The sequence below is a fragment of the Stegodyphus dumicola genome, chromosome 12, assembly GCF_044657685.1.
Source record: "Stegodyphus dumicola isolate Sdum_Otavi_A_Nest chromosome 12, ASM4465768v1".
NCBI lineage: Eukaryota > Metazoa > Arthropoda > Arachnida > Araneae > Eresidae > Stegodyphus > Stegodyphus dumicola.
This window is the reverse complement of record NC_140779.1, coordinates 63271654-63294549: the sequence shown is the minus strand read 5'-3', so window position 1 is coordinate 63294549 and position 22896 is coordinate 63271654. Positions and strand designations below refer to the sequence as shown.

The 22896-nt window shown below is 30.1% G+C and overlaps 1 protein-coding gene across 3 annotated transcripts; it reads right to left on the bottom strand.

The window, feature by feature from the left end:
• Positions 1 to 240: 240 nt before the first annotated feature.
• Positions 241 to 18856, bottom strand: LOC118184486 (serine/threonine-protein phosphatase CPPED1-like). Of its 3 annotated transcripts, none has more exons than XM_035354159.2 (6): positions 18704 to 18856; positions 17713 to 17800; positions 10836 to 11045; positions 4945 to 5174; positions 2756 to 2948; positions 241 to 1456 (listed from the first exon to the last, which is right to left on the bottom strand). In XM_035354159.2, the coding sequence occupies exons 2-6, from the start codon at positions 17771 to 17773 to the stop codon at positions 1254 to 1256; spliced, it is 897 nt and encodes a 298-aa protein (XP_035210050.1). In that variant the 5' UTR covers positions 17774 to 17800; positions 18704 to 18856; the 3' UTR covers positions 241 to 1253. The 3 variants fall into 3 exon arrangements, with proteins under 3 accessions (XP_035210050.1, XP_035210052.1, XP_035210049.1); XM_035354161.2 differs by having other exon boundaries at positions 18672 to 18732; XM_035354158.2 differs by lacking the exon at positions 18704 to 18856 and adding an exon at positions 18188 to 18384.
• Positions 18857 to 22896: the final 4040 nt, after the last annotated feature.

The window sequence follows — 22896 nt, the reverse complement described above, 5'->3', positions numbered from 1 at the left end:
AAAAAGTATATTCAGTTATCCAAAAGCAGAAAAACTTATCTTTGTTTATTTTATCAGCTTACAATTTATTTAACATGTTCAATGATAATTTCTTGAATTTTTATCAAAAATGTATATCACTAAGTCAATGCAAGATTTATAAAGTGAACAAAAATAACAACTGCTGCCCAGAAATTTTATATCTGGTTGCTAAGTCAATGGCATTATAAGGAAAATATACTAAGGAACACATAACACATATTAAACAGTAGAATATATGTTTATTATAAAGCACTTTGTAAATGTAACAAAATTCACTAATAGATTTTTAAAAAATCTTTTCACAAATCTTCATTTTAACCTCTTTTCTTGCAACAAGATTACACACAAAAATTGTTCTGGAAATATGAAAACAAATAGTGTGAATAGTATATTACATATGAAAATAAATAATTTTTATTACAATGATTATATAAACTGTGAGAATATGAAAGACAAAAATAATTACGAACATCAAATTTTAGAATTTTTTTATTCTAACTATTCAGTAAATGCAAGAGCCATAGTTCCTGCAAATTTTTATTTAATAATTGAAAGTAATAACTAATTTCATAAACATCATAAAAGATGCATATGCCTAATCATAAAAAATGTTTTAGATTTTGTTAAATATATTCCATACAAATAGTTATGTTATCAAGAGCTTTCATATAGCAAAAATCTATATTTTATTACTTTCTATAAATATTTCAATTACAAATTATTTACTTTCATATTTCATTATTCCACTATTCCAGCATCATATAAAAAAGTAGTTACTGAAAAACATAAACTGACGAACAGTGTACTAAAAGACATGTAAAAAAATTTTTATATTTTTTATACATTTCTTCAGTCTTTTTTTTTTTTTTTTTTTTTTTTTGTTCAGTCTTCAGATACAATAAAACAATTATATTAATTTAAAAATGCTAAAGAACATAATAATCTTTTTGAAATTAAGTAAGTATATATATAATATCTTCTTTCCTTTAATACTATGCTTTTAATTCAACTTTTTCAGCAAAATCTTGAAAAATATTTTTCTCACAATTGTTAACTTTAAGGACTAGATTCTTGAATGTAAAAATCTAAAGGATTATTGTTTTTTCCATACATCTTCTTCACATTCTAAATGAAGAACTTATTGTAGAAAAGTAGCATGTTAACAAATGTAACAGTTCTATAAAATTTTCAGTTCATTTAAGTGCAGGACTTTTTTTTCCCTTACAAAATTTTTAGTCAAAAGTTATGGTTTTAGGAGCATCTTCAAATGCATAATATTTATGATCAATGGAATTTTCACCTAATTTCACAACCCTAAATCCAGATTTATCTATTCCAAGCTGGCATCCTACAGCTGACGTAACAATTACCTCCAGATCTTTATAAAAACCTCCAGCATTTCGATGATAATGGCCACAAAATATTGCTCTAACATCTAAGGGAGAAAAAAGCATATGGAAATACTTAATGTCATGATTAAGGGGAAACAAATAATGTATATTAGTATCCATTAATTATTCCAAACATGTAATATATACTAGATATATTGCATGTTTGGAATAATTAATGGATACTAATATGCATTTAATTCATATTAGTATATCTTGCCTATTACAGACATATACATAATGTTTTGTAAACAATAAACATACATATACATACACAATGTTTCATAAAAGTGGCTACAGATTTTACATTCTTACACATACCTTAGACATACAACTGTCAATAAAAATAATATACAAAGCTTTATAGCTTCATCACTTTGGATGGAAAGACTTTGTAAAAAAAAGATCGAACCTTTCATAATTTCTCCATATCATTAAAGTTCAGGTAGTTAAACACATTTATTACAAATTAATGAATTAACAATAAAAATTCTACACTTTTTAATGCAAAAGTCACACAGCATACTTTCAGATAAATTCACAAAATAATCAAATAAATTTATTACATCACATATTAAACATAATCAAACATTTCAAATTTTCTACATAATCAAACATCCTCAAATAAATTTCCTACAAAACAAAAAACTCTAAAACTTCATATTACTGAACATACATTTTATTCCTTATATCCAAAATAAATCAATAAAATGTGTTTATCACAGACCTAATTTTTTACGTATGACCTACTTTCAATACTTTTTAATATCCACCTTTTAAAAAATATGCTTAATTATAATTAAAATACATGACCGATTCCGAACAGATTTAGAACATTTAAAGTTTCTCCTTTATCTAAAAATTATACTGATCTTTCAAACAGAAAGGAATTTGGATAATTTTAAGTTCTGAAAAATTCAAATTAAATCATTAGTCTCAAAGAAGAAATTATTTCTGAAATACTTTTAATAATTTCAAATGCTTGATGACTGATAATGCAATTGTTGTAGAAGTGCAAACATACATTTCTAAGATTTATCAAATACTGTCTTAAAAGACTTATGAAACTTTTAGTTAAAAATTTAGTGGATAAAAAAGCAGAAAAAAGATTCAGGGCATATTACTTATTATCTTTCTTATGGGCAGATCGATTACCAATCAAGTTACATAAATATCCCTTATTTTATGGAATTTTAGGTCTCTACAGTGTCAGTATCAACACTGTTACTTTCTCTTAAAGTATGTTGTATGTTAGTGAAAGTATTTATGTAATGCAAACTTTTAATTAAAACTAACTTATCTAAGAATCAAAGGTTAAAAATTTAGTTTTAAAACAATTTACTTACTAGCTTCATAGAATTTTTCAAGCATTTTCTTTCGAAGTTCAGGTATGATATTAAAGTATTCCTTTTTCTCATCAGGACACTTTAAAAACCAAGGAATATGTTGGAATATTATAACATGCTTATAATTCCCAGACTTTGCTTCTTCTAATTGTTTATCCAACCAAGTTTCTTGTTCTTGTGCCAAATCTTCCACCTAGAATATAAAATATAATGTATGTTTTAAACATAGTAACAGTACCATGATCCGGATTTGTTGGAACTTCAGTGATTCCCAATTTTGAATTTTTCTGGATCCCAAACAGATCACCAGTTTAAATCTTGTAAGATGTCACTTAGAAATTATAAAATTAAAAGTATGAAATAATGAAGCATTTATGACCTTAAGAGAATCAAAATTTACAAAAAATGTTTAATACTTACTTATTCACTTTATTAAATACTTCTTTCTAAATAGGTTGTTTAAATTGTTTTGTTTTTTGTGATAATACTTTCTCTTTAATTCTAGAGACAACCATAATTTTTTGTTCAGATACAAAGTTCTATTTTTCAAATCTTGTAATTGCTGTTTGAGAATTCCCACTAAATTGTCAATCAAAATTTTTCATTCTCAACCTGTCTGCTTTCTTTACTATCAGTAGTGACATTTTCTGGATTTAGAACCATAATATGGATTTCATCATCTGCTAGTTGATTCATGATTAAGGAATTGTAATCACAATGAGAAATTTGTATTATTCAATTACAATTCATTTATTAACTTGTCTCCATATTTCTCCACAAATTCCATTAGATGGAAAATTTCACTCTTTGTTTACTGTATCTGAAAACCTTCAAAATCCCAGTTATTCTATAGCTCGCTGACTTGCTGCTAAACCTCAATTGTATTACTTTATATAATTATTATATTTATGCCTATTTAATATACACAGTTTAACAGTATAAATGTATGCTTAATTAAAATTTATATTTTCAAACTTTTCAGAGGAAGCAATTCTGTGCTCATAAATAAATTATTCTGGTGATGATTTCTACTTGTTCCATGACATTAAATGAAAATACAGCATGTTCCAAAAGTCACTGACAATATTTAGAATTGTCAGAAAATAACCATCCGGGGGGAAAAAGGAAGATAAAGATAGCAAAGATTGCTAGAACAGAAATTCACTTAAATACAATATATTCCTACTATACATACATTTCCATAACTAAATTTTTCAGATTTATTGAGGATGTCTGAACCACTTTATACTATAAATGAAAGGGTTACATGAATGTAAGATTGACACCTAAGCAAGAATAAAATGCCAGAACTACTGTGAAGAATAAACAGTAATATATAGTATACAGGATTAATATAATAGTTATTCAGTTAATTGATTAAAGCAAAGCAAGCAAGAGCTAACTGCCTCAGGGAGAAAATGCCTTCAAGGCTAATCTAAAACATAAGCATTAATAAATATTTTTCTACTTAAATTATTTTTAAATATAAATCTTATATGTGCTTCATTCTTATGCATCATATTTAAAATCACTCTTCTAACTATAAATGTCATTCAGATAGTCTAATTTAAACAGAATTTTTCAAAGCAAGTGCTTTTAAAATAAGATAAATATACAAATGCACACATTAAAAAAACTGAAGTTTTCATGTTAAAGCAGCAATAAATTTAGCTGGCAAAACTAGCATATTTAAATCACCAAATCTGTTATGTGCAAATTTTAAATATCACTAAAGTGACACTTACGTAATGGTTCTTTTAGTGAGGAAGTAACAAAAATTTAATAAAAATCAGAAATCTTTTTAAAGCTTCAAACTTTTAAGTTTGCTTCAATTTAAACTTCAACAATATAATATTATTACACATTCAAAATATATTGTCACTGTTGCACCAATTAATCATATATAAAAAAAAAAATTTTGTTCAAAAATTACAAAACAGAAGATCTTTACATGCATTTTACAGAACATCTTTACATGCATTTTAGTCTAAATGGCATGTAAATTGATACACAAACTACTACTGTAATAACAACATTATTTCTTTCTTAATATAACACTGAAATTTATAGCTTCAATGTAAAGGGAAGAAAAAATTATGCAGGACATTATATTCAGCACCAGGCTAAAAGAAATCTGCTTTCTTACTATAATAATAAGGGTTATTTGTGATTTTTTTTTCCAAACTCACCAAACTAGGATCTTCAAAGAACTGTGAATTAAGTACTATGAACATTACACCTTCAGAGTAAAAGGTAAAATAATCATCACCAAATCTGTCCTGATAACTTTGTACAGTTGCTGGAGTTGGTGTGTTTCCTAAGTCATGATTTCCACATACACATACCAGAGGAATATCAGGATGTAATTCTTTAAAAACACGGATGAAATCTTCCTCCTGCGCAGTACGATACTTAGTCCCTAAAATGGGAGAAATATTTGTTTTTTTTTAAGCATAGACTTTAAAAAAATTGTAATACACTTTCAAATGGCAACTCATATTTAAAATAATTTTTAAATGAAAGTTCACAAGCCAGTTATTTTAAATATTAATATATAACAGGTATAGTTTTTATTAAAAGAAATATCAAATTTCCAATGAAAATTCTAAAACATCAAGAGTGTTATAGTAGATTGAAGGATGCTCCTTGTATTATAGCAAAGTTGTTGTTTCATTTACCGCCAAGTTGTTGCTTCATTTATGGTAACCTGAGTAGTTGAATGTTATGAAAACCCTATTATGACGTAATGAATTGCGTGACTGCTGTAAATTTTGAATGATGGGAAAATGATTTGTAAGGGCTTGTGGTGTGTGTTGGTTACGAAATACATTGATTGTTTTGTGGTTTAGACCAGGGTTTCTTAAACTGTGGGTCACGACCCCCCAGCAGGGGGTCACCAAACATTTTAGCAGTTTTATATTTCTTTAACTTATTGTAATAATTTTACAATTACCAAATATTTTTACACAATGTATCTGAAAATAGATAAAAATAAGACAATACAGACAAAAAAAAAAAAGAAAAGAAAAGAAAAAAAAAAGAAAAAGGTTTGACGCATTCTTTTTATAACATAAGCACTCATTTTCCTTGCTTTGCACGTGACTCTGTCATTTCATCTGTTACATATTTAAAATTTTTACATCTTTCTACATCTTAAAATAAGAAATTAATGACATAAAACTGCAATAGTACAGTACAAGTGAAAAAATTGATAGTTTCAGTCACGCGTGTGTCAGATTTTCGCAATACTTACGGGGTCCCACAGAATTTTTGTAAATATTAAGGGGTCCTGGGGGTCACAAAAAATCTCAGTGACAAAAAGGGGTAGCGACTGAAAAAAGTTTAAGAAACCCTTGTTTAGACGGTAGAATGGCTCAATGTTGTAAGATTAATTTGAATTTCTGTACGATTTGGAATGAAAGAGGAAATGTGCATTAATTGACAAGTATGTAAGTGAACATTTACTTAGTAGCCATTATAAGTGTCCTATTTGTAGGAAGGAAATGCGTATGATTGAACGTCGGGGGTTATTGGCATTAAGGAGGATATTTTTTACTCTTATTTTTATGAAAATTATTACGAAAATTATTATTTTTATAAATTTATTACAACGGATTCTAGTTCAGATAGTTTTAGGAAGTTTTTGGATGCTGTTAAGGAATTTTGTGTGCCACAGACCGAAGGACTCGGAAATTTCTAAATAAGCTAAATGGATATTTGCTTTATGTAGTGCTTAGATGCATAAGATGAATTTCCCTTTTTGTGTTATTTTATTGTTTGATTTAAAATGCAGTTTATTGAGATTATGTATTTTTTGTTTGCCTCTACTGCAGAATTGGGTGCTCGTTTGACTTTTTTACTGAGGATAGATTGATGTGTACATGGGTAAAGCCAAGGGAGTGCGCTATGCCAAGTTTGTGCAATTCTCTGGGTTTTTTTTTTTTTTTTTTTTTTTTTTGTGAAACTAAGTTGATGTGTACATGGATAAAGTCAAGAGAGTGCACAATGCCAGGTTTATGCAATTCTCTGATTTTTTTTTAAGTGAAAATAGGTCGATATGTACATGTATACGAGTTTGTGCAATTCTTTATCTTTGCGTAGCGCCAATTTTTGTATGGATACCGAGTTTGTGCAATTCTTTGACTTGTTATTTTGTCTTTGTGTAGCGCCGATTTTTGGCCACAAAGCCAAAATAACAAGTAAAAGAACTGCACAAACTCTGCATCCATGTACCATCAAAAATCGCCAATTTTCACCAAGAGACACCAGTAAAATATTTTACCATCAAGAGCTTTGTACAGCTGCTGGAGCTACCTTTTTATCTAAACGCAAACACATACAACATATACATAGAGAAGAAGAGGAAGAGGGGTTCTCAACCAATGGTAAGCATACGCAAGAGAAAAATAGGTGGTAAGCAAAGATGCAAAGTATTTTTAACTACTAAATTCAAAAATTAAAACCCCAACATCCTGATTGAGTTTTTTTTTTTTTTTTTTTCTTTAACACTCATAAATTTATGCGATCTGAGCTTTGTTCAGTTGCCGCTCATAGACTTTAGCAAGAGGCGAACGATCTGTCTGCATGGCAGTTTTCGTTGTTCTTCCATATTGTACATTTCACAAATATTCTTTTAACCGTAGACATAACAAAATTTACCATAAATGATGTTTTAAAAGAAATGATAGAAATGGATGCTGTATTTAACAGGAAATAAAAATAAGTTCCTATAAAAAAGATAATAGTATCTCAATAATTGTCTTGAGTTTATCGATTTATTATTAGCATGCCTGCACTATATATCGCCATTTCCAGGCTCAAATTGCTCCATTTTTAATGAGAATAACTTTTTTGTGTGTGCCAGTTTGTTGTCTCTAACAGTAGGTGTTCTGTCTTCTTGTAACTTTGCATTCCTTAGTTTTAATAATGTTATCTTCAACCAAACATGGCCACTTGGAAGTGAATTTTGAAATTGTTTTATTACCTATTTCAAATTTTGCAAAACTTTAACAGATTTTTGATTAACAAACTCAATGATTTCAAAGCGAGCAATAGCAATCCTGCACGGAAAAAAAAATTATCTCCAGCATGTGAGACTATGTAGCGGAAATTCTAAAGGTATGCTGTTTTGTTGTTTTTAAATAGTTTGTGACATTGCTGTTGAATTTAATTTTATGTGTTTTAAGTGTGAAGAACATGATATTTAATAAATAAAGGTAACACACAAAATGTTAAAAAAATGCCCTTTTGGGAGTAATATAAAATCTGAAGGCTTTCAGATTTTTTATTTTATTTTTATTAGTCCAAAGGGGCAATTTGACCTGAAGGACTATTATTTTTGTTTTGGCATTTTGCATTGGTTCACTTAAAATATCCGATTCACTTTTCAAATTGTTGCCGCCAAATATTATCGCCCTGTATTATATTTAAAGAAATTAAATAATGAAGAATCTGCATAAATGTATGTATGTGTCTCGCATTGTGATAAAACAACGGTACCTACAGCCTTTAAATTTTGAAAAACGTAATCCTCCAAACAAATATGGGCATTTGGAAACCCTAATTTGGAATTTGTTTTATTATCGATTTCATATTTTGCAACACTTTAACGAATTTTTGATTAACAAACTCAATGATTTCAAAGCGAGCAATGGCAACTCTGTATGGGGGAAAAAATTAGCTCCAGCACATGAAACTGTGCATGGGAAATTCTAAAGATATGCTCTTTTAAATATTTTGCAATATTGCTGTTGAATTGAATTTTATGGTTTAAGTGCGAAAAACATGATATTTAATAATTAAAGACTAAAAAAACGTTAAAAAAATGCCTTTAGATGTAATATGAAGTCTGAAAGCTTTCAGATTTTTTTTTAAATATTTCTTTTCAGAAACTGAAAAATAATCATTATAAAATGTATTAGTGGTACTAAGGTTTTCAATTTTTGTTTAGATGGTACGTGCTAGTCAAAAAGGTTAAGAACTGCTGCTCTAGAACATAATGTATTATGTTATCTAGTATATCATGTATTATGTTGTATGTTTGATCAAATAACCTAGTTCAACAGTGTTTTTTAAACACTGTTGAACTAATGGTCATTGAAACTAAAATATTTATACATTTATTAAAATAAAAAGATGCAATGTAAAAATACCACCAAAGTGCATTTTCGAAAACTATATTTCACATTCTTCAAATTTAATTTTACTTTTTCCTTCAAAATATATCTACGAGCTACAATAAAACACTAAAAGAAAATTACTGCAATGCATATGATAGAATATTTTTCATTGGATGTTAATATATCATAAAATATATCACTTGTTAGAATGTCAGTTATTTGCACTTCAAACATCCAGAATTTAGTTAATCTAGTTGATTTATTTACCTTTTTAACTTTTCATTAATTTAAATAATATATGTAGATAACACAGTGCAGTACATGTTTTTAAGAAGTTATTAAGTCAAGATTTACACAGATCAGGGTATAAAAGGTAGACTGGCTTACAATGTATAACCTACAAAATAAGTAGCAGATAAATATGAACAGAAAAGTAATTGCATCCTACATAAAAGCCTACTATTCTCTGTTTACTCCGTTAATCATTACTGAAGTACAACAAGTGCTCATTTTCTAAATAAATAAACAAATGCAGTGGTGTTATAACAATTCCTTTCTCTAAAGGTAATTTTTATCTTGCATTGTGCAGCAAACCTGCAATCAGTTACTTCTAGTGGTCAAAGAAATGGAAAAAAAAAATTAATATCATTGATTAACATCTTATAACATTTCACAATTTGGCAACAGAACCTTTCTGAAGTACCAATGTATTGAGAAAGTACCTATAATAACTGCAATCTTCAACGGCAATATTGTCAGCAATTCCACTAGCATACATAATTTTGTTAATAATAATAACTTAACAAAAATATGCATATTTTTAATAATCTGCTTTATTGACTTCAAAAAGTAAAACAAATTAAAGTCCCCAAATGAATATACAATGCACTCTCGATTATTTGGGTGCGAACTATCTGTGTGGCTGTGATTACGCACACATACTCAATGCAAAATAAGAGATTGTATAAAAAATAAAAATGTGCAAGTCCAAGCATGCTTCCTAATATAGAAATCAGAGATTTATATAACTGTGAGGTAATATCAAAGCAAAAAATTGCATGACAAAAAATTCAGAATATAAAATTACTTGAAACAGTTGATTGAAAAAACATCAAGGAATAGTTCGATGGCAATTTGGCTGAACCAGGCTTTCAATGTTTGAAGAATGTGAACATTGTTTCAAATGACACAAGAACACAAGAGACAGAAAGTGCCACTGAAAATACTAGCAAAGAAGGTACTGACAATTACATTAGCCCAGAAAGTGCGTTTTTGATCTATTGCAAAAATAATATATTTTATCTGTTGAGAAAATATGTAATATTTATAAAATGAATCAATTAAACAAACAATAGAGCTTTAAAAATGCCTTACATTAAAAAGGAACAAAGAATATGGAAATATGCTCTGTACTAGAGGCTTTATATATGCTGTTACAGCACCCACGTGAGACTTTCTACGCTCGCAAATTCAAAAAAAAAATTGGAATTCTTGGAATTATTACACGAGTGCTCTTTTGTGAAGATTGGTACTTCGCTAAAATATCAAAAGCACTAAAAATCTAAAGCACTAAAAATAAACAACAACTGTCCCAAATATGCTGCAATGTAAAAATATAAGGTACATGTATATATCTAAGTTACAAATTTTTGCATGATGAAACATAGCACAAATCACAAAAGGTTAATTATTCAAACAAGTCAATCCAAAACTACCATCATAGCAATTATTAAAAAAATAACATTGAAAAGTATACACATGCAACAGCTGTTTCAAAAATGCCAAGATATAAGACCAACAAAATCAGGATGAAACAATGAATGAGATAAAGTTTTAGAAGTAATTGCATGTAAATGCAAAAAAAAAATGCTAATTAAAAAGTCATGTCAAAATAAAAACGAAGTCTAATCAAATTATACAAATAACTTTTTAAATGGAATTAAAACATAAATCAAATTTACCTGGCATTGCATCTATGAGATCCCCACATACTATGAAAAAACGTGGTCTAGGGGACATAGCATTAATCGCTTCAATGGCTTCCTTTGCTAAGTCTATTTCTTTATCCCAAGCAGGATTAGGAAGATGCTTAATATAAGTGTCAATCATACCAAATTGAGTGTCAGCTCCTTGAATGAAAAAAAAGGGGCCTTTCCATACTTTATTTTGCTCTAAACAAAAGAAAAATTGTTGATTCAGCATTCTATCACAAAAATGAATGCTACATTCAATATACCACTTTTTGTTATTCAAATCTTGCTAAATTACATCATTAATCTAAATTACAAATAAAATACATCATGATTAATAAAACATATAATATAGTAATTCTATGTGAGACACAGTTGTAATAAAAATTACTACTTTAATACAGTGCACATTCTGAAGCTGCTGCTAGAAAAATAAAAATTAGTGGTACTTACGTATTACTATTACCATGAAAATTTCGCCAAGCAATGTGCACCAGCAGTGAATAAAGGTGACATAATGATACACTTATAACATCCAGCTTTTGTTTGATGTAACATCAATTGATTCTTGATAAGCTATATTTTGCTTTTATGAAAAAGGATATACAGTCAAAAGTCGTTAATTCGGACACCCATAATCCGGAATGATCTATAATCCAGACCTCAAAGCTACAAACTTTCTGCGCATGCGTCGCTTTGACGCATGCTCGTAAGACCTTTACAGCTGAGAATATGCATGTGTGCATGCGCATAATACATTTACGCATGCACGTTTAATGTATAACGGACGGTATAAGCTAAGCTAAAATTATCTAATTCAGTTAATGCTGCAGATTGCGTTGTTCCTTAATCTTCGAATTGGAGCCGGCTTATTATTTTTTGCAGACTGTTAGAGCAATTTTATAAAAGTAATCTTAAACTTTCATTTATGTCAAATAGAATTTCTGATATATATTTACTAATATGTAAAAGATCTACAAAGCGAAAGTATGTTTCGAAGTCCATTAAATAAAAAGTGGAATTGCTGCAAAAAATGGATAAAGGCATATCCTTCGTTTCTCTAACCATTCCGAAATCTGCTTATCAATTTCACGCTGTTCTGCGGCGGGTGGGCGGGGGGAAACGCCGCAGCGTGCAATAAATTGGAAGTTGATCTGTCAGCACTATACTTATCTTCAGGGCCGATGTTTTTATTTTATTTGGCTTATAATTCTTTACTAAATGTAGTATTTCATCTCGATGTACTCCGTCTTTGATATGATTTAAATCAAATTCCTCATCATTATAATTCGCTTCCGATAGTGAAGAAAGTGACTCAGAGCTTATTGAAAACGAAAAAATTTTGATTGACAAATTAGTCAGTATTCTCGACACAGCAACTATAGGACTTGAACAGCGGAACTTTGTAACTGAAAAAGAAATTATGTCAGTTTATAGAATTAAAGAGAAAGTATTATCACATAAAACGAAGCAACTTAAACAACTTGCATTGAAAGAAATGTTTTATAAAGTAAACAAATAAATATTAAGCTTTTTTTTTTTTTTTTGTAAATTTTGATACCCTTTAGATCATAATTGTTCTTTATTTCATAAATTATGGTTTCATATTTTTAATTTTATAATTTCTGCATGCCATCTTCCCAGATTTAAACTGATGATCTATAATTCGGAAAAATCGATAATCCGGAATCGCCGAAGTCCTGACGAGTCCGGATTAATGACTTTTGACTGTATATTAACTGTTATTACTATATTTTTTTCTCTGACTTTTGAAAAAGAAATGATTTAAATTTGGGACTTGCCTCCTACAAAACAGCAAGCAGAGAATTATTTTTAAAGTTAAGGGATCCTACTATAAAAAAAAGAATACATTTATAAACATGACTAGGTCAGTTAGATATGAGCAGCAAAACAATAATAGACTGGAACGATTACCATGGAAAGTTTGTAGTACTTATAGCATCCTAGATACAGCTTCTAATAAACAAGCCTAACAAAACAGTAGAAATCAAAGGAACCCTTCCACCTGAAACTCAAAAACCAAGTGGATTGAATTTGATTGTTTATTAAAAAAAAAAAGAAAAAAGAAAGAGGCCTCAATTCCATTCAGAATTCTACAAGAACAATTAGCACAAGGCACAAATTTGGTGGGATTTCTGACAAATTTTCTATACCTTTCATAACTAACAGGATAATATGTAAGTACCAAATTAGTCAAGTATAATTATGAAAATCTTGTTGGGATTTGAATAAAGCATTAGAAAAAAATTAAGGTTGGATCCTAGCAGAGCCCATACCTTTGCTGTGCAATTATATGGTACGTATCTATGTATACATGGACAAAGTCAAAAGAATGTGCAATGCCAAGTTTGTGCAACTCTCTGATGTTTTTTTTAAGTGAAAATTTTTCGATGTGTACATGGGTACCAAGTCTGTGCAATTCTTTGACTTGTTATTTTCAAGTTGCCAATTTTGAAAAACGCGTGAAGCAGTGGGTGATTCTGCACTTTCCCAGTTTGTCACCAAGAGTGTGGGCTCTCCAAGGATTTTACCAAAAATTAAATATTAGAAAAAACTCCATTAATGTTTTGTCAATTACATATAAGAAACAGAGAATGGTACTTTGGTATTTTCGCAACCACCTTGGTAGAAGTCGCCAAACTGTGGCAACCATGCACATAGCAATTCTTCAAGTAACCACACCAGTAATTGTAAGTTTGAATAAGTAACATCACCATTTTTGTACATGCTGTTTTAGTTATATTAGAAATTCTAAAGGCAAACTGCGATATTTTTGGTCTTAAGTTGAATTTTGAAATATGCTCTTGTGAGATCTGTCTGAAAACGAAGAAAGTTCTGTGAAAGTTTTACAGGAATTTAATATTTTGCCACAGAGGCAGGAATGTTCAGACTCACATTTCATGATACTGGATTTTGAAAGGCAACCTTTCTGGAAATGCAACGCAAAAAAGTGTAAGGAACACGTGAGCATTTGAAGCAGTAATTGGTTTGAGAATAGTCATCTGCCATTTACAACAGTAAGATTTGTATACTGCTGGAGTAAAGAATTAATGAGTGTTAAATTTTACCTTGGAAGAGTTAGAAATGGCCAATAAGATTGTTGTATACTTGAATAACTAGATGCAGGAGATATCTAGAACACAGAATAAAGAAGAAACAAAAACCTATTTATAAAAATAAATTGGTAAAATTTATAAAAATTGCTTAATACTTGCGTATTATCCCGTCGACTGGCCAATTAAAGAGATTTAGTGCCAAATATGGATTACTTATTTCCTTTAGAATTCTGCATAAATGATTGGTAACCATTGCTGAAATTTCAGCCAACAGTCGAGAGTCAAAGTTGGCTATAACAGGACCTTGTGAACGGTGATCCTGTCAAAGTTGCCTCAGTCGTTCATGTTAAATTCAAAAGAACTTTCAGTATTCGATCCACTTCGTGTTTGTTTTTCGTAAAAATGCTTTCGCCAATTTCTGCTATTTTACTAGGTTATTATTTATTTTCTGTTTAGAACGTGTTGAGCACAAACTTCACTGGTAATATTTCCAATCTGTTATTGTTTTGTTTGCCATATTCAACTGACAATATCTTGTCCATAAATACACACTTTTTCTTTAATGAAAGGATCCCTTAACTTTGAAAACAGACCACTGTTTTCCATTCTGTAGAAGACAGACCCAACATTTTAATCCTTTTTTTTTTTACAAAATGCAAGGAAGAAATACAGGAAGAACAGTTAATTTATATCCTTGTTCATAAAACTAAAAAAAAAAAATCAAGAATCAGCCTAGCTTACATTAAACAAAAGCACAGATATAACGAGTGTGTTCTTGCATCACGTTTATCCATAACTGTTGAAAATCACACTCCGTAGCAACAGTTTTCAAGGTAGACGGTACAAGCGACAGGTTTCAAGGTAGTACATTTCATAGTTTTGGGGAGAAAGGGGGAATGTGGTCTGCCTTTTATTTAACTGTCAAGTATTGTTGCTGTTGTTGTCCATATTACATGGAACAATGGTTGCCAGAGAAGGTTGGACTTCTATTTTCCACCTCTAATTTTGTAGGAGAGCTAACCCTGGAGGGGGGGATCCAGGGGTCTCCCACCCCTCACCTCACCCACCAATCCACATGAGAGAAACAAAAGCGACTAGAGAAACCAAAAATAGCATCAGATAAAAATAAAAATTAACACTTAAAGAAAGCCTCATAAACACATTTTGATTTGAGTCTTTCATTAACTTGCTTTTGTGTGCTCCTTCAATTAGATTGTCAATCTGACAATGAATACAATCAACAATGTAAAATTAAAATTTGATTAACCATGCTAAAACTAACATTCTTAATGTAAAAATATATAGTTTTCCATATACTCTAATATTACTTTACACAGAAAAATTAATTTATAGAAAATGGAACAACATGCACCATTTCACATAATCAAACAAATTATACTAAATGTGAGTTACAGCATTGTATTAAAGTTATAAGTCTTAAGCATAATTAGCTTAGTCCCCACCCCCAAACTCTGAGCAGTATCTTTGGCTGATCTTTGGAATATGGTAACAGATAGTTTGGTGACATTTTGGAGGCGATAAAGGTTACTACCTAGGACTTTGGGAATAATGTGAGAAGTACTGAGTTCCGATTACGCATTATTTTGTGTGAGGGAAATGAGAGATCATAAGATATGTCATGTGACATTAATGGACGAATCAACTGTTCTTTAATCGGAAAAGGGTGTAAATTTTTAAAAATATCTGCTGTACAGCATTTGTTTCATTCTATGTTCTGTGAAACAGTGTTGTTTAATATTTGGATACCATGGCCCTATATAAAGTAAATCCGAAATTTTTATTCCGTTTATGTGTAATTGAAAAGAATTGCTTAATAGCGAATAAGTATGAATGTCCAACATGTGGGTATGAAATGAGATTGTGTGAAAGGAAGAATATTACAGATAGTTTGAATGGCGTTAGATAAGTTTGAATGGCGTTAGATAAGTTTGAATGGCGGTGCAAGAAATCTGGTGAAAATGGACATTTTGTGATCTGCCATGCACTGAAGATTCTGTAGAAGATTAGGTAAGTTAGTATTTTTAATTATTTGAAGATATTATTTTTATGCTTTGTTCTAAATCTAAGGAGTAAATAAATTAATTTGGTATTATTGGAAAATTGTTATTAGCAATGATTTAGTTTAAAGTAATTAGGATTGTAAGCTAATTTTTATTAATTTAATGTATGTGCTTATTTATATTTTAAGTAGTGTTTTTTAATTTAATTATATTTTAATTTAATGATCGTGATTTTGAGAGTTATATGTTTGTAGTATTTTGGAATACGTTTGAGTAGAAGTAAATGTGCATGGAAAGAATTTGAGTATTTGACACTAAGTATTTGGAACCATTTTTAATGTTTGCGTTAGAAATTGGTAGGTGAGGTTTATAATAGATAATTTAGAGGGAAAAGTTTTTGGATATTTTATTTATTTTATACATGCAAATGTTCATCCTTGGAAAGTGTATATACTTTTTCGCGATCAGGTAATTTCATATATGTCCTTTTTACCGAATTTAAAGATTCACAAAATTTTCATGCATTTTCGTGAAATTTTTCGAATTTATGAGAAAAAAGCAGTGTACATGGATTTAGTGAAGAGTGTGCGCAATGCCATTTTTGTGCAATTCTGGGATGTTTTTTTAAGTATAAATAAGTTGATGTGTACATGGTTTAATTATATTTTAATTAAATTATAGTTATTTTGTGAATTATATGTTTGTAGCAATTTGGTAAACGTGTCAGTGGAAGTAAATGTGCATGGAAAGAATTTAAGTATTTGGAACCATTTTTAATGTTTGCGTTAGAAATTGGTGAGGTTTATAATAGATAACTTAGAGGTAAAAGTTTTTGGATATTTTATTTATATTATATGTGGAAATGTTCGTCTTTGGATAGGGTATATAATTTTTCGCGATCAGGTAATTTCATATACTATGTGCTTTTTACCGAGTTTAAAGATTTACAAAATTTTCCTGCATTTTCGTGCAAATTTTTGTAATTTATGAGAAAATAGCAGTTTAGATGGATAAAGTAAAGAGTGTGCGCAATGCCATTTTTGTGCAATTCCTGGATGTTTTTTCAAGTAAAAATAAGTCGACTTGTACATGGTTACTGCGTATGTGCGATTTTGAAAAATGCAGCAAGGAGTTTGCGATTCTGCACTTTTTCCCAATTTTGCAGTTAATATTTGTCATGATTAAGCAGTTTTGTTCCATAGAATTTCTAGCATAAGTGTAATTCGGCTAGTAGATTGTTGGAAAAAGTGTTGAGTAAATGACAAGAAAAGAAACATGTCTTTACTTCGTGAAGACAAAATGGCGGCAAAAATAAAAAAAACAGAGGGTTGCTGTAGCAGAGTTGGTCGCCAAATTTTCGCCAAAAAATCGCCAAGTTACCATAATCCAAAGATCAACCGTATCTTTTTATTTTTCATTATGGTGCACATTAGCTATAGATTAAAATCTTATAATACAAACAGAAATCTCAGTTAACACTTAAATTAACAAATAATTTATCTAAATATCAGTTACCACTAAAATTAAGATGATAATTTTTCCAATGACTTGCTTCAAAACAAAATATTATTAGATTATCAAGCCTACAAATCTTCCTTAAAGGACTGGATTATGGGATAACTTATTCCAAGCGCATTTTTACTCTGTTTCACTTAGATCCGGTTAATTCCATTACTCAGAGAAGGAAAAAAAAAAAGTCAACAGGAAATTCACATTCTTCATGTGAGCCTATATGAAGATCAATAAAATATAAAAGTATATGCAAATTACCTTTCTCAAAGCCAGGAAATGTCCGATTTTGCGCTTTCCTTCTTAAAATTTCACTTGCCATACCTAATTTTCGGAAGAATTGTCTTACCTGAAATATTCATAACATAAGTCATACATATGTAATTTATGGAAATATGCTTACATGATACTTAAATTTGACTTCCATAATGCTATGTAAACAAAATTTCATGGCTCATAAATTTAAAACTATTTGTAGAAATTTTTCAAAATAAACACAAAATAATTATTAGTCCTCGTTTTCTAACCAAATCATTAAAGTAAAAATTAGCAAGTATCTGTTAAATAAAACTTTCTTTAAATGAAAATAATTCTGCCTTTTATATGATAACCTTTCTAAAAAAAAAGTTTAAAATGCATCGTAAAACTTAAGACACATGAGAAATTTATTAAAAAAAAACTCCAAAATCTTTCGTTTACTTGTTTAAGATTACAACAGCGATTTAATAAATCTCACTTTTAAAGGTCGCATCAGCCAGATGTAAACACTTGAATTCTCAACACATGCATTATAACTTAATCGTCTCCTTCGATCGTGATAAAAGTCACTCTTGTAACATTACTCTTGAACATATAATATATATGTCGTGGATTTTCCGTATAGTTATCCTTTTGAATTTTTAGCAGCTCTAATTAAATTCACAATGCAGCACTGATCTGCTAAAGAGAAGTTCGACACTTAATGACCAAGAAAACTACAATAAAATTTAACTATTGTTAGAACTGCAATTTTAACAATTAACCACACATAAAATACCAATATTATTTATTTATGATCGACCCCTTTTCCGCACTCAAAATACAAGCAGAAGTAATATCTATTCTTATTGGCACAGCACAATATTTGTGAAATAAACATTTGAAGGCATTGAAAGGATGGTATTGAATGAATATTAAACACATAATTATAAAAAAGTTGCAATCTAAAACATTTTACTGACCTAGATACTATTACTATTGAAATCCAACATACCTTTTCAAATTAAATAATAATACACATACACCGAAATAATCTTTAAGACCTTTATACCACCGCATTTTCAAAGTAAACAATAACAAACGGTGCTTCCGCCGGAACTTTGAAATCTGCTTCCGGTTTTCGGTATTTATTGTCTACCTTCTTGATTTCATACTGAAAAGATGTTGATACATATTTATAAGGGTACTTATAAGACAAATTTTCTCAATATTTACATGTTCTGCATTTACAATGTTTGTTCCAATATGACGCGTTTTGGCAACTTGTAGTATTTTTTATTACTAAAATGACTGACATTTGCCACGGTCCGTATTAACATTCATTGATATAATGCCTGTTTGCTTTATTATTCATTATTTAATTTATTGCATCTATTGTATAATCATACGTAGGGCCAACATTAAACGCTAAAATCCGCTGCAAATTTTGAGATTTCGAAAATCTGTCCCTTCCAGTACTTTCCTAAATTCTAAAAATTTTGCGGCCTCTAAATTCTGTCACCCAGTGCAACAGCATTTTTGTTACTACTGCCTGAAATGCCAATAAGATTCTATTGAGGTGTGCCGCCTGGTAATGCCCACTGAAAAGAGCAGGTGTGGAACCAAGGAGGTCTAACCTCCTTGTGTGGAACGAAGATCCTGCTGGAACACCTGTCGGCATTTTTGTCCTCGTAACTTAACGAATTTAATGGATATCTGAAAACTTTCACGAGGAAGGATTAAATGCTGCGATCCGATTGAGTACTCTAATATCATTCCACTTGTATCAAACACTTCTTTTAGCGTACGATCACGTTCTTTCATAATGCTCTGTTGGGAAAACAAAAATTAAGACGCTATTTGAGGTGAGCGCGAATGCTTGCCTTTTAAACTACAGATGTTACAATCAATCTAAATACATCATTAGATAAAAAAAAAAAAAAAAAAAAAAAAAAAAAGGGCAAGTTAGAAAAACACTTTTTTTTTTTTAATTAGACAAAATGTACTTTTGGCGCATAGTAACGCATCAAAAGTAGCAAAATTTTGGTGAAGCTCCGTGCGCATGCGCGACCGAGAAGGTCGTCTGACAATAATGCGTAGACAGTCAGGTGTATTCGGGTGGTGTTTATTGTATTTTGCTTCATTTTAGCCAAGCTAATTAGCTAGCGGTGAACTGATTTTATAGAAATTTTACGAGTATAGCGATTGTGTATCAATAGAATTGACTATTATGCAGCGTAAGAGAATACACAATTCCGAAGCAGGCGATATTTGTATGGTTGATGTAATTATTAATGGACAGTCAAGTTTTAGTCTAGCATGCATACATATTCATTCAACATTTAGTTCAGAAGGTATGAAGATGTTCTTGTTTAGGTGCGTTGAGAAATAATCTGAGACTTGTTTATTGATCGATGATGAGTTTACTGTAGATACAGATATTTCTATAATTATGATGGGAGATTTGTAGACGTCAAACGAAATGAAAAGACGTTTTATTTTATGAAATAAGATTTTAATCTCATTGTGATGCCAAGTAACTATACAAGTACACTCGGCAATTCATTTATAGATTTAACATTTATCAGGAATATAGCAGATTTTTTAAAGTAGGTATCTTATTTCTCATATCCTGGACCAATTTTACACAGGGTCATTTTGAATTAACAAATGTAATAAACAAAAAATAAAATAAAAGGAAATATGTATGTGTGTAAAATCTTTTTTTGTTTTATTTGTTCTGTAACTTTTCTTTTCCTTCAGTTTCCTTTTTTCTATTCTATTTGTTCTGAAAGTTTGTTTCCTTTATTTGTTCTGTAACTTAAATACTAGCAACTCTTTAAAGTAAAAGGGAGAGCTTACCATCAATATTTTTATCTAATACCTTAAAGAGTATGAAATTTAGTTCTCCTTAGCTTTGTATTTTCGAGAAATAAGTTTAAAGGTGACATAAAAAATGAAGATAAAATATACTGACATCTGTGACATTTTTATCTTTTCTCCCAGATATCTTCAACCTCGACGCTGTTGTCATGTCCTGATTTCTCCACCTAGCGCCATGCGCCAGAGGAAGAATTCAAGGGCGCTAGATGGAGATCACACATCTTCTAGTAACGCCTTTGCCAGTATCATTGATGAGGGTGGTAAAGTTTAATGAAAACGCAGTTTTAATTCCCATAATGATTTAGTAAAATTAGTTTTTCAATGTAAATATATGAATAAATATGCATAAAATATGAATTCGTTTCATATCCTGTAATTGGAATACTCTTTTGGCACTGTGTAACTGATATGATTATTTAATTACAATTCATAAAGTTCATCAAATCTGGATGAATATTTGTATTTTGGGGCATTTTCTATGAACTTGTCCTATATCTTCTTCATATTTACAATGCAATTACATATTATGTTACGTATAGGTAATTTACAAAAGAAATTACTGCATATTCTAACTTGTTTGCACATGAAGTACCTACAGTAGCATACATTTGTTTTTGGACACTTGTAATTGTTATTTGCATAGATCATATTAAAGCATGAAACATGTTCTTAAAATGCTTTTTTCCCCCCTCTCTTTTAACCCTTGAATGTTCCAAAATGAATATCATCAAAATATTCCTTGCAATAAAATAATTTATTCACGATGTTTTAATAAATAACTCACATAATGATTTGGACTCTCGAAAATTTTATTGAGATCTTGTGGCAGACGTGTTTCTGGTCCTAATATTTTGTGTTGAATGAAAATACAGCCCAAGAATTAATACGTGTATTTGAAACTTAGTACTTGTTTGGCAAACTATATTAACATTTCCATATCTGAAGAGGGAATGGCAATACGCAACAAATTAATGGAAAATTCTCTCAGAAATTTAATTATTCATTATGCATATTGTTGAAACTCTCAACGTTGACACTCTTGCCGAACAATTCACATCACGTGATTTGCGCATGCATATGGCCTCGAAACCAGAACTTTTTTAGAACTAGTAATGGATAACTGAATGAAAGATGTAACCGATAACTTAATATTCTGTGTTTTGTATATAATTTGTTTTATTTGTTTTTTAATTTAAAAAATACTTTTTTGAACACTTAAGGGTAAACTCTTCGAGGCGTTAAGACTGCAACTTGACATTTCCAGATTGCGATTTTTCTTCCCACCCATTATCTGATATAAAGGTATCAAAACACAATGGTGTAGCTAGAAGGGAGCAGAAGAGGCGGTTTGCACCGCGCGGAATGTTCTTTGGGGAGCCATTTTTCAGGTGAAACATCATTTTATAGTCACGTATATCATCCAGGCAGGTGGGGAGGAAACGAAATTTTTTAATTGTCACAGAAAATTGAGTAGAAAAAGAGTTTTTACATTAGATATAATATTCAAAGATGTCTGTACTCGGTTTCAACAGGTGCATACTCTTGTTACATCTTCTTTGCTCCATCGAAGCTTTATGTCTCCGAATGAAAAATACGAATACCAAATTAAATTATAGCCATGATAACATTAATAAGAAATAATAGCATTAATATAACATAATATTAAAAAGAAAGAATTTCTCATTACGAGAGAAATATATTAGAGCTGTATATCCGATATTACTGGAGAAACCGACACAGAGACATGGATGGACAGCACTTTTAAACTTTCCTAAAACAAAGTTCCAAATATCGTAATACGTCTGCAGACTTTCCTTACAATTACTCTAGGTCTTGCCAGTGGTGAGGGGAAAAAAAGCAATTATTTAAGAAGTGTTTAAGGTGTTTATGAATGTATAAAGTCTTTCTAAACTGTTTACTATATAACAGAAAATGGAGCAATTAAGTAAATCTCTACAATCTCATTGCTGGTTTTGCGAACCAAAAAAGCAAAATAATAGCATAAATTTAAAGTGTTGTAGAGCACTTTAGGTTATTTGGAAGGAGGAGAGATGAAAAATATGCAACGCCTTCGTCGGGAATCGAACCGCGGACCTCTGGAATACGCGCCCAGCGTGCAGACCACCACATCATGAAGGCATGCCAAGAAGGCGGGAGAAATACCTTATATACTCCCCCTTTTAAAGGGCGACTGAGGTTTTTAGGGGACCCAATCGCCAAATCCTGGGTGAGGAGAATCATCATACAACACCCTTTTAGTTTGAGCGCCAATGTAGAGATATTATGTATTTTTTTTTTTTTTTTTTTTTTTTTTTTTTTTTTTTT

Coding starts and splice junctions, on each gene's coding strand:
- LOC118184486 (XM_035354158.2), bottom strand. Junction 11,046..17,712: donor ATTTCCTGGCTTTGAGAAAG/GTAATTTGCATA, acceptor TCTTTTGTTTAG/AGCAAAATAAAGTATGGAAA. Junction 5,175..10,835: donor TCTCATAGATGCAATGCCAG/GTAAATTTGATT, acceptor CTCCCATTTTAG/GGACTAAGTATCGTACTGCG.